Source organism: Accipiter gentilis, chromosome 9, assembly GCF_929443795.1.
Source record: "Accipiter gentilis chromosome 9, bAccGen1.1, whole genome shotgun sequence".
Taxonomy (NCBI): Eukaryota; Metazoa; Chordata; class Aves; order Accipitriformes; family Accipitridae; genus Astur; species Astur gentilis.
Genome location: NC_064888.1, coordinates 21309458 through 21321802, shown reverse-complemented (window position 1 = coordinate 21321802; position 12345 = coordinate 21309458). Strand labels below are relative to the sequence as shown.

General features: G+C 38.0%; 1 protein-coding gene across 1 annotated transcript in view; it reads left to right on the top strand.

Moving 5' to 3' along the window:
- The window catches only part of TM9SF3 (transmembrane 9 superfamily member 3), a 48698-nt gene extending 37318 nt beyond the window's left edge, over positions 1-11380 (top strand). The window contains exons 10-15 of the mRNA XM_049811289.1: positions 2801-2940; positions 4519-4587; positions 4682-4828; positions 5255-5338; positions 5449-5525; positions 10007-11380. Of these exons, the coding sequence (XP_049667246.1) occupies positions 2801-2940; positions 4519-4587; positions 4682-4828; positions 5255-5338; positions 5449-5525; positions 10007-10074 (585 nt within the window). The 3' untranslated portion in view covers positions 10075-11380. The remainder of the gene's footprint in view (positions 1-2800; positions 2941-4518; positions 4588-4681; positions 4829-5254; positions 5339-5448; positions 5526-10006) is intronic.
- Positions 11381-12345: the final 965 nt, after the last annotated feature.

Below are 12345 nucleotides of genomic sequence, written 5' to 3'. Positions count from 1 at the left end.
GATGTTGCACCATTATAAGTCATGCTTTGACTGATCCGATAATGACACCATAAGCACTCAGATTTTCTGACGGCTGCCAGTTACAAGTGTACTTGGAGACAGGTTGTCAGAACTTACTGAAGCCATTATTCAAGGAACTTTGGTCTGTCTCAGCTTGTTTTATGCAGATGAACATCTTAGATTTCAAAGCTGCTGCTGAGTCAGTCTCCCAGACAATACAATAGCCAAGCCCTGCTGGAAGAAGTTGGGCCTTCTCCTTGCCCACCTGATTTGAAGCTGTTCAGCTCTGCAGTTGGTGTCACTAGAATGAGATGCTATTGACTGTCTTTTCTCATCTAGGAGTTTGCCAGCTAATCAGTGGTTAGGCCTGGATGTTCCTTGCTTGGTTCCTTGTCCAAGGTTATATTCTTTCCATGTGGATTCCCTATGGTAGATGTGTTTTGCAAGATGGACAATTACAAGCTACTAAATTCTGTTCCAGGTGAGCTTGGAACCCAAGACTGTTCCTGGACAGTTTCATTCTGCAGTAAAGCAGTGGATTCGCTTTCTACCACTATTCCCAGTGAGGGGTAGTTTCCGAGATCAAATGAAGCTACAGACATCTTGATAACTGTACTATAAAAGGCAGTTGTGGCTGGATGAAGCAGTACAGATGCGCTTTCATGCTGCCTGTGTCTGAGCTTTCTGCCTCAGCCAGGTTTGAAACCTACCTGCCAGAGTGCCTTGGAGCACCGTGGACAAGGGCCACCCAACACACCTGGAGGTCCTTGCCAGGCAGGACGCAGGGCAAGCTCTTCTTGCAAATGGAAATGGTTTCAATATGGTCAGCGTGGAAATTCTTTGGATCCTGTCCAGGCCTTAGGTCTTGAAGGTCTCTTCTACCCACTGCACCTCAAACAAGCTCGGACTTTTTGGTCAAGATTTTAGTAAATGTAGCATTCAAGATGATGTTCTTTGTTTCCAATACTTTTTGACATTTTTCTCTGAGAATTCTCACCTGCTTATTTTTTTTTTTAGACTGAGCAGTTTTCAAGGGCAGCACCTACATCCATTAAGTGAGTTGTATACTTCTCCTGTAATTTATTCTTGGCCAATCTCAGTGTCCTACCTAAGATACTATGCTTGCTTACCTGTGTTTTTTCAAGTAATGGAAGAAGATAAATGGGAGATACTAAAGTATTAGTTGTGTAAAATCTGCTTTATTGTTGGCAAGTATAAACTCCTTAGCTTTTCCTTATTTACCACTGAAGCTTCATATTTTAGTGGCTTATGATGTAATTCTTTAATAACTACTCCTCAAAGATATATAGAGCAGTCTGGACAGTGCTGCTGCTTGTTGACCACCTATTTGGTGTACCCCTTCTGTGAAGCGCGAAGGCTTGCTCCATCCAACCCCAGGCAATGTTTTCCATTCACATCTGGCCTAGACTAGTAATATACAAGTCAGTAATAGAGGGATAACCTACTGACTTCTGTCAGTTGTTGCCTTAAAGTGGTGTGATTGACTTAATGATAAGTTTGTATTGAGCTAATGTAGTGGAGGTCTTCATCTCACAAAGCCTAGTAGTTCTTGCTTTTCAGCTACTTGCAGTAGATTTCTGTAAATATAACATATGTGAACACCCTTTATTTATCCTGGAGTAACTGCTGCTTAAACATGTCAGTGTGTGGCTCTTACACCTGGTCCTCTGTCCATTGTTTTGGATTAATCAGCTGCCATGGACTTTGTGTCCTGATGGAGTAAAAGAGGAATATAGCTTCTTTGCTCAGAAGGCACCAGGGTGTACACACAGCCTCAGGCAACAGTGCTTTTAAAAGGCAGTGTTTTCATATATTTGCATAGAGAAGGTTACAGGGTCAATATTCAGAATTATGGTTATTGCATTACAGGCAACTGTTTTGTCTTTAATTATCAATATCAGAAAGTTAACTGTCTAATGCTAATTCATTTTGTGCTAAAGAGTTATGAGTAGAGAACATCTGGCTAAACAGTTAAATTTTCCCATCTTGGAAGACAAAAATATGATGCTTTCAAGGAATTGCAAAAGTAGAGCTACATACATATACTGGAAAAAAAAAAAAAGATTCATGGTAAAATTTTAGAGAGGCTGTTCCATCAGAAAGAGCTGGAACATTGGCTTGACTATGCTGCATTGTGCATAAACCTAATCTCTATATGTAAGTAGGGCTATTTTGCTTCTAAATTGTGTATCTGTGCATACCAATGGTCACTTGTGTCTTTGGCAGTCTGTGTTCTTAATTACATGGTTGGTGGATAATGGAGAAATTTGAACCCAAAATTCTGATTGGTAGTATTCTAACATGGCTTTGCAGTTCTTGTTTGGGTTTCTTTTTTGGACTGGATTAAAAATTTTACACCCAGGAGTTGTAGTTTTGTATGCAACTGCCTAACTGCTAGTTGCTGACTCCCAGGGATAGCATACTCTGCAAAAGTTTAAGAGAAGCTGACAAAACTTTCTGTGATGAAGTACCATGAAGATTGCCATTTCATTCCTTTGCCATGTATTGAGTATAATGATTAGATGAAACCAGAAAAAAAATGGTTCTGTTCTCTCAACTGATGCAAGAAAATACTTAATAATGTTTATTAGGAAGTTTCTTGGGAAATAAATACTTCCATTTGATAAAATAGATGTATATTTACTAATGCTTCATAACTAGGAGTATGATTCTATAGCAGTAACTACTAAGAACTAATGTATACAGAGTGGGTTGGTTATCTTCTTTTGTCATCTCATACCTGTTTTTTTTTAATTATTATTTTATTTTTTGCTTACAGGTGGCAGTGTGCTGTATTTGTTTCTTTGTCATTCTTCCATTGAACCTCGTTGGTACGATTCTTGGCCGAAATCTGTCAGGACAGCCTAATTTTCCATGTCGTGTAAATGCAGTGCCTCGTCCCATACCAGAGAAAAAATGGTAAAGACAAGCATGCATGTTAACTAGATATATTCACTTCGGTACATTTAAAAATTACTTTTCAGATGTCATCATTAAAAGTCATTCTAGAATAACTTTATTTAAATTGAGTTGTGTCTAGAAGAACACCTCTACTAACATTTCCTTAATATGATTTTTCTGTTAAATAAAAACACCAAGTGCAGTTAATGGTTAATAGTTGTAGCAAATTTTACATTCCTGGATCACTGATTCACATTTGGCCTGAAATGCTCTTCAGTCTCTAATATAAGAGGGTTGGTCCCAACCCAGTTCTTGTATGGGTATCTTGAAACTAAACCTTTCGTCTTTAGTTAATACCTCTTACAGATTTAGGATTGAATGTGCCTTGAAGGCAGAACTGTTCTGTTTAATGGTCTCCATGTACAAGGTGAGACATATTTGCAGGGTGATGGTGGGGAGAAGCTTGCAATGCTGCTCCCAGTTCTGCACTTTTGTTGATGGCAAAGAGCCTAAAATACTTCAGGTATATGTTTCGAATTGCGAATAAGCCTTTATTATTTTGAAGTGAATATAAAGGGGTGGGTGCTTAGTCTCAAAAGGTAGACTTGGGTTTTTGGAAAATTATGAATGCAGTCACTTTTTCCTATTAATTTAATTCTGAGGTGGAAGCAGTAAGCTATGGAAATTAAAATATCCTCAGAGGATTTTTTTAATAGATTTTTCTTGCTTTCCCTGTTCAGAGGAATGGAACAGACAAAGTGAAGGGGGCACTGAAATGTGTATATCCAGGAAGTGCAGCACACTTAGTCTCTTGTTAGTGGTCATGCAGCTCAGATGCTAGGATTTGATTTATATTGTGACCTGTATCTTGGGAATCTGATGGATTTTTCTGCATCAGCATGACAGATAAAAAGAAATAAGATACTTCTCTTGAAGATGATGAAATTGCACACCGTCAATTTAGACAAGTCTCCCTATAAATAATAAAAGAAGCTGCAAATTAAATCACTGGTTACTAGCTAGATTCAGCACCATTGCAAGTACTACACAGGGGTCACCTTTACTAAGTGACAGTATCATCTACAGGTAGCTGAGTATTCATTTTTTTGGCCATAGGCTCATGACTCAGTATAGCATTAAAAAGAAACACTTGTTCTTAATTATATAACCATTACCCTGTAAAATTCTCTTTGTGCTTTTTGCTGTATTTGTAGCCATCAACAGCTTTGAGTTTTCACTGCCTTCATTCAAGGCTAGTGGATGTTGTGGGGTTTGATTGCTTAAGCCCTTTTTGGGCAAGAGAGATTCTTTCCATAGGCTTTAAGTCTGGTTAGATGCTTAACCTTATGCCTGTAGGTGATAGGCATGAGACTTATGTTTTGTTTCAGCTTTCCCCAAGAATAACTCCTCCTATCCATATACACGACACCCTTGGGGGAATCTTCTTTCTAATATGCTGGTATGAGGCAGAAATGTTCTTGTTAGCATGCCTTTTAAATAATTCTCTGTGCTATATTAATTACCTGGTTATATGTCTTAATATGTTTATAAATGAAAGATTAAAGTTGTCCTTAAACTAATCTTAATATCTTTCAGGTTCATGGAACCAGCTGTTATTGTTTGCCTAGGTGGAATCCTCCCTTTTGGATCAATTTTTATTGAAATGTGAGTACGTCAGCTATTTGCCAATTTGATAAAAAAGTATGATAATTTAAGTTCAATTACAATATTATCTGCATATTTTGTTTACTCTCTGCAGGTATTTCATTTTTACTTCATTCTGGGCTTACAAGATCTACTATGTTTATGGCTTTATGATGTTGGTTCTGGTTATCCTCTGCATTGTGACAGTTTGTGTGACTATCGTTTGTACGTATTTCCTGCTAAACGCAGAGGATTATAGGTGGTAAGTATTGCATTATTTGCATAGTTTATTATTATAGAAAACTCTCACAATCTGGTTATGTTCTTCAGTCTCGATGGGTCTTTGCAAAGTGTCCCATGTCCAGATTTTAGCTGTAGGGAATAAAAGCAGTTCTTGGGTCCTTTCTGTAGAGGAGCTTTCTGTGTGTGCATCTGTGCATGCTTGTATGCACGTATTAAAAAAAAAAAGTCAAGGGGCACAGGAATATGAAGAAGGATCATCACTTGGTATCAGTGGTAGCTGTTGCCATAGAAGCTTTTGTCACTTACACCAGACAACGTACACGTTTAGTTAAATAAGCCTGTAGAACCAGTACACTTTATTTTCAGGGTAAGGTTTTAGCACATTGTGTGTCTTCTTGGGAGCCTTTTGATTAGATATATGATGGACATGTGTGTTTACTTTCAGGCAATGGACAAGCTTTCTTTCTGCGGCATCAACTGCGATTTATGTTTACATGTACTCCTTTTACTACTACTTTTTCAAGACAAAGTAAGTGGTAGTTTTCTTGCTTGAATATCAGGTTACCATATTGCCAAATAAGTTTATTGATAAAAACCTGGCGAAAATACCTAGCATAAATTCCTATCTTTCTTTTTCAGGATGTATGGCTTGTTTCAAACATCATTTTACTTTGGTTATATGGCAGTATTTAGCACAGCTTTGGGAATAATGTGTGGTAAGTTTCGAATATATTAACAGTTTTCTATGAGAATTTTTCAGGCTCACGTTCCTGATTTTAGCTCTGTGGTTTTAGTGGTGGAGTGTGTATGTCTGCAAGATGTGCTGAAAAAGCTTTCAATCTTTAAAAAGAATCTTAGAGTTATCTTGGTTCCTACCTAATATGAGACTTCTGTGGATTGTGTCTTCTAATTTATATACTGTGCAGAGAATTTCACCCTGAGTGCAAGCTTGAAAGACTCAATAGCTGGCAAGAAATTCTGCAAAATAAATTACAAATTAAGTTGGGGTCCATGCTAGCATTTTGTTTCAGAGTTTTTACTGTCGCCCCAAGACAAGGAGCGAGGTACGTGCATTGAGGCATCAATGGTATTACAATACTGATGGATGCTACCATCTGTATCTTGTGGCATGTGTATATATGAGAGTGACCGGAACAGAAAGGGCTGACACTTCAGGATAGCATTGGAGAAATAAGTATTGGAATATTCAGAGGCAAGGAGAATGCAGAGTGCTCCTGTGTACAGCTGGATTTCATTGCTTTTTAAGATACTGTTTTGACAGATGTATAGAAAAAACATAGTTCTCGGCATGGAGGTCATCTGATAAAGTCAAATATACTTGTTCACCTATTAGCTTTATTTTTATCCTTTGCTGTATGACTTTCAGAAAATGCTACTTGGTTCTTTTGCACTTTCCTATGTTGTTGTTTGCTTTTTTATGTGTGATCCTTATTTAATACTTTCCTTCTTAGCAGTGAATGAATAGTCCTATAGACTCTAGTGGAAGGATTTCTTTGAGTTAGATATTTGAGACACATGAAGTCTTACAGGAACTTACTTTCTGTAAAGTACACATTTCTTGATGTCCTAGGAGGGTGGGTAATTCACAATGCTTTATAAAAAGGGGAGGGAAATCATCACTTAACTGCTGAATACTTGTTCCCCTTTTCTCTCATACAATCTCATCTTGCTTCATCAGGTTCTTGGCACATTACAAGACTTGCCTGCTGTTTTGATAGTCTTGCAGCCATATTTTTTTTCTTTAATAGGCTTATACTTTTCAGCTCTAATCTTTTCTTTTTAAAGTGCTCAGGCTGGTATTGATTAAAATGTCTATGATGCAGAAGCCAAGCTTGCCTACCAGTTTTTGTAATTAAAATGTTTTTTATAGCGTGGAAAGGGAAGATTGTTGAATGCTTTCTTGTCATAGTAGGACATTACTTGATGGAATATTAGAGTAAAATCCAAATTTATTCAAAATCAGAAGACACTTTAACACATTAAACTTTATTTCCACAGCTCTGTTGAGATTTCTTTTTGTCTTTTTAAGTGCGTTGGAAGAGAAGCTGTGAGATTCCTTTTTACCGAGAACTCCCATTTTCAGCATGTGGAGGGAAGAAAAAAATCCCCTGTCAAAAAGCATTTGTCTAGGGAACTTGCTGCCATTGAGGTCTAACAAAGGCATTTGTGTTAAAGAATTGTGCAGTGTGCGTGCTACTGACTGTATGTCTCCTATGAAAATTGTGTAGGGCTGTGCTTTGGAGGCTCACACGAATGGGTGTGTTCACACAGTTGGATATGAGACAAACTAGTTAGTGTCCAAAGCAGCCACAGGGAAACTCAGTAGGCTTGTATCATCCAGCTCTGGGTTGAGTGCCCCTGACAATGCCTGGTGAACTCAAATCCCACGTGATATGCAATGCTTTGATCCACAAAGTCTGCTGCCCTCTGTAGAGCATCTCAATTCTGGGACTGGACAGTAGGGAGCCCATGAGAACTTCCAAACCTTTTGAGCTCCTCGTGTTTCATTCTTAGTGACAGAAAAGAATAAAACTTATTCCCCAACTCAGTAGATGGCTTAGGAGCTAGGTTGTATAGAAAGGCCTCTTGCAATACCACACTTCAGCACCCAGATAAATACTGTAAGTATGATTGAAGGGCTTTTTAAAAAAAATCTGTGCTTACAGAGTCACAACTGTAGCAAGTGTTAATTGGTTTGAAGTAATAGATGGGAATTAATCTCTTTCTGTTTTGCGGTAGCTCTTCCTCACTATTTGGATTTTTCTTTTTATTTAAAAGCTTGTTGTTCTGCTGAAATATGCTTGCAGTCTATTTCTGCTAAATCTGCATAGGCTATAACCAACTTATTAAACACCTTATCAGATGATATTTATAAGTAAATAAAATAATTCCCTTTACTATGGATTTTTTTTATTCAAATAAACCAACTGTCCTGCACTTGTTTCAGGAGGACATTCTTTAGTTGTCATTGTCTAGGGTTTCCCCCTCCCCACCCCACGTTTTATTCAACGCCTGTGAAGTAGCCTTGAGGCTTAACCCCTGCCTTGGGTATTGGCCATTGTGGCCTTCCTGGATAAGGGTCCTGTGATTCAGGATATGTTATGATTTGTTTATGGGGTTGAAAGCTTGTGACTCCTACTCTCTACTCCTTCCCCTCACTTCCATCTCATGCACACATTCTCTAGATCCCAACTGAAACACAATTAATGCTTTGTTCTCCCAAATCTCTGTGATATCTGGCATCACATCATTAGAGAAACCCTTAAAGACCAAGTTCTGGAATGTATCTGAGTTTAGCAACTAAAACGGGCATTGGATCTATTGGCAGTGCCTGCTTTAACAGGCAAAACATGATAAAACAGGAGTTCAGTGCCATTATTTTGTCCATTTACTGCATGAGACAGAAGATGAGTTTCTTGACAGGCTACAGAAGAATCTGCATGTTCTCCTCTATGACTCCAAGCTCATGTCACCTCCTCTGCACAGCCCATGCTTGGGTCGGTCTGAATGCTGTACGGGTCTCTCCTTGAACTGCCAGGCCTTCCATCTGCTGTGTCCTCAGCACACTTAAGGCTTGCAAACAGCAACCTGATCTTGTATGTGCTGTATTTGTTTGAATCAAACTCTACTTTGTCCAAGTTAGTAATGCAACTCCCCGATTGAAATGCTATGCAGCACAGAGGCTGACTCCACAGGGTCTTTACCACTCTGATAGCATTGGAATGATGCATCAGGCTTGCCTTGTGCAGATTTCCTGATTAGATATGAAAGTTGGGCTTTTGGGGGTCTAAAACCCAAAATTTTGTGAGAGTTTAATGGTTGACCTCATGAATTATCCAATCAGTCCCCAGGATTTAAAAAACTCTCCAGATTCTGAATAACATTGTGGTCAGCAATGCTAGCTACAGCTCTGTACGGCCTTAATTTCTAAAGGAAAAAAAAACCTTTATATTTTTATTGGAAAATGAAGTTTTGGCAGAAAACTTTTAGAGTTGGTTAGGCTCTTGTATTAACGCATCTTGTACAAGTCTGGTGCATCCCAGATCACCAAAAACGTTATTTCAAGCTTTGTTCTGGGCTTTTCTGTATTGCTTCAGGGAAGCAAAAATATCTTTTCTGTTTAGAGTCCATTCTTTACTGAGCATCCAGACATTTTATGTTAGGAGTTCTCTTCTCTGTAGTGAGTTACAGGCCCTGACTTCTCTATCCTTTTCTTCCCGTACCTTATGATGTGTTATTCTGGCAATCTGACAGCAGTTGTCTCTGATTCTTGCTTGATTTTCAATTTCACTTCTAACCTGGGAATTAGCCAAACTGACTTCCACAAGGCTAACTTACTCTTATTTTGCTTGGAAGAGGTGAAGATATTCCCTGCAGATATCGTAAGACAACAGTATTTCCTGAGCCTGGCAAACCTGAGGTTCTGGGTTTGACCAGGTAGGTTGTTGAATCTCTTACTGAGAAGAGGTCTTGGTCCAGTACATTTCTTTCATTTTTCTAGATGTCCTTAGTCCTGCAGTACTTGCGGTTTAGCACAAACTGTTGCCCCTATCAAAAACCCAGTGACCTGTTCTTTTATTAGTGCTGTGACAATGCATACTCTGCTCATGACTCTTACTAATTTGAAAACCACAGGTTGCAATTTCCTTTAACTACTAACTGCTACTAGTTTAATCTCTTTGTACAGACCTCCTTGGAGTTTAAGACTCCTGGGATGGGGATCTATTATTATTTGTGCCTTGTGGGAAGGGAAAAGCCATCTGCCAATAAAACATTCATCCAGAAGGCACGGAACTTATAATAAAAACCCGCTCTCCCATCCACCTTCCCTGCAGTGTGGGTGATTGTATGTTTTTTACCCTCTGTTCAGAAAAAGGGACCTGATTATTGGCAGCAGTAGGGGGGCTGCTATATTTATCGAGGCCAAGTGAGCATGGCCTCTTGGTAAGATGGCTTAATGGATTTAGATTGCTAGACTAGGGGAGTTCTTGCCAGACATTCACTGGGAGCATGGATAATTAGAGTTTGAGAACAAGTATTGCAGGTAAATAATTTTCTGTGTGCAGAGTGCATGCTTTATGTGACTTTCTCTCAAAATGTGTGTGTGTTTTAAATTGCTGGCTTATTTTGATGATCAGCTCTCCAACATGTTCAACGTTTTTGGTTTATTTTGCAGGAGCTATTGGTTACATGGGAACAAGTGCCTTTGTTCGTAAAATCTACACTAATGTGAAAATTGACTAAGGAAATAAGAAAATTGAACTATGGATCAGCTCCTGTTTTCATGGGGATGAACTTGCACAACAAAAAGCGCGAGAAGAGATTTGGGTTTTAACACTGGGCACTATATGGGTCTCCATTTTGTGGATGGCTTAAAGTAACAGCTATTTCATTGATCCTAGGTTCTTACTGACTGCTTTCTCCAACTGTTCACAGCAAATGCTTGGATTATATGCAGTAGGCATTACTACAGTACGTGGCTAATCTTCCCCCCTGAAAAAAAAACAAACAAAAAACAAAAACCCTAGCTCATTAAAGATGAATAGACTAGCTCTCTTCAGTGAAGAGGACAAACGGTTTATTTAAAGCATTTGTTCCATTCAATAAAAAGAGGGAAACTTGGCTGCTAAAACTACTTGATTAGTAGTCTTCCTGGTACTTAACATTTCTAAATTATGTAAAAATGCTGTTCCAGAAAGATTACTCTTCTGATTTTTACTGCCATTGCCAGGATAGGAGGTATGTTTTCTATTTTGACTCTAGGTGCTTTTTGGTTTATTTGCAATATCAACTATACCCTACACTCATTTGTTTAAAAAAAATTTTAAAATATATTAAAAACCCATATGCATGTAATATATCAGCTGTTGTTCTAGTTGGACCAACTTCCCTTTATTTATCTTGAAAGTAATATCCAGCTACATCTTAAATCCATCCAAAGAAAACACAGTCTGAAGACGGGATGTGTTCTCTGCAATGCAATTTACTGTACAGTTAGAAAGCAAAATGTTAAATGAAGAGGATTGTTTGGTTTTTAATAAACACTTTGAGGTCTAGATTAAAACAAAACCAACATTTTAACTGAATGTCTAAAGTGATTCTCCTTTTTTCCAAGTTAGTCTTGCATATTTTTTTTTTGTTTGGGTTTGTATGAAGATTTTCCTTTAGACATTATACAAGGGGTAATAAGTGTATATAACATTAAATAATGTAACTTAGGTGTAGATCCCAAATGTATTTGGATGTACAGATTTACTACAGAGTACTTTTCTGATGATTCGGTGTAAAAATGTGTGAATTTGGGTGGCTTTTTACATCTTGCCTGCCATTGCATGAAAAGTTGGGGTTTCTTCACAATGTGTGTATGTCATGCTTTTCTGTTCTATTTCCTTTCTCAAGCTCTTACAGGAATTAAATTTGTAATTTAGAACATTTTAATTTTTATTAATCCTATCTGGACACTTGTGTAACATCAAAAGCATAGTTGCTTTAGAGTGTTCAGAAAACTAAAATAAACTTTTCAGACAAAAATGTTCTGATTGTGAAAATAGATGAGTTTGCAATGGAAAATGTTTGAAAAGGCAATACTGTTGAATGCCAGTTTCTGTACACAATATTAGTGTGGTTTTCAAATATCAAAACCCCATGCTTTGAATTCAGAATTTGCTTACAACTGTATTGTACAGTACAGCTCCAAAGTGGATGACCAGCCCCAAAAGATTCTTCTTGGCTGAACTGTTTGTGGAGAAATCTGTTTTGTGATCCAGCTAGTGTACTGAGAAAAGTGGGGGTAAGCATGGACTGAAATAAATGGATAAATGGGCAAATAAAGGTTAAGTCTTTCTAAGATGACTGTTAATTATGCACTGTATTTAGCTAGAAATATCCTGAATGTGTTTGTGACAGATCTGAGAGCCAGTTGGCTTTATTTATTTTTCATTTTTTTTTAAATTTTAGGCATCTGCCACATAGGGATGTTTTCATCAGTGTGGCTGTCTGAAATAGAGCACCTGCCATGAAGAAGGCAGCTTCCTGAATTTAAAAAATGAGCAAAGTATTTGTATAGATTACCACTGTGTTGTTTCTATATAAAAAGTACTGATAATGCAGTAGCCACAATGAGAAACAACTGTGCTTTGGCAGGGTCGGCTTGGAGGTTGGGGGAACCAAACTGATAGGTAATAGTGAGAAGCCATGCATCCTGCTGTATATGGCTTTGGAAAAAGTATTTGAGCTTTCAGCTCTGATTTCTCTGGCCAATTTTAGCCAATCTGTCAGAAAATAATTAAGTTTTGCTTCAAGTGAATGGTTGGTGTCTGTAGCTGAACACTGCCAATTAACAGAAGACAATTTTTTTTTTTAAAGTACAAGCTGATTTTAAGATGAGCTCATAAACTGGGTCAACAGTTAGTTTTCCTTTGTTCCAAAACATGGACACTTAAAGCAAAGAAGGGGTTTTGTACTAGTTCTTGCTAGTGCATACAGCTGTGGGGAGCCCTCTTTTCATCCATGTTC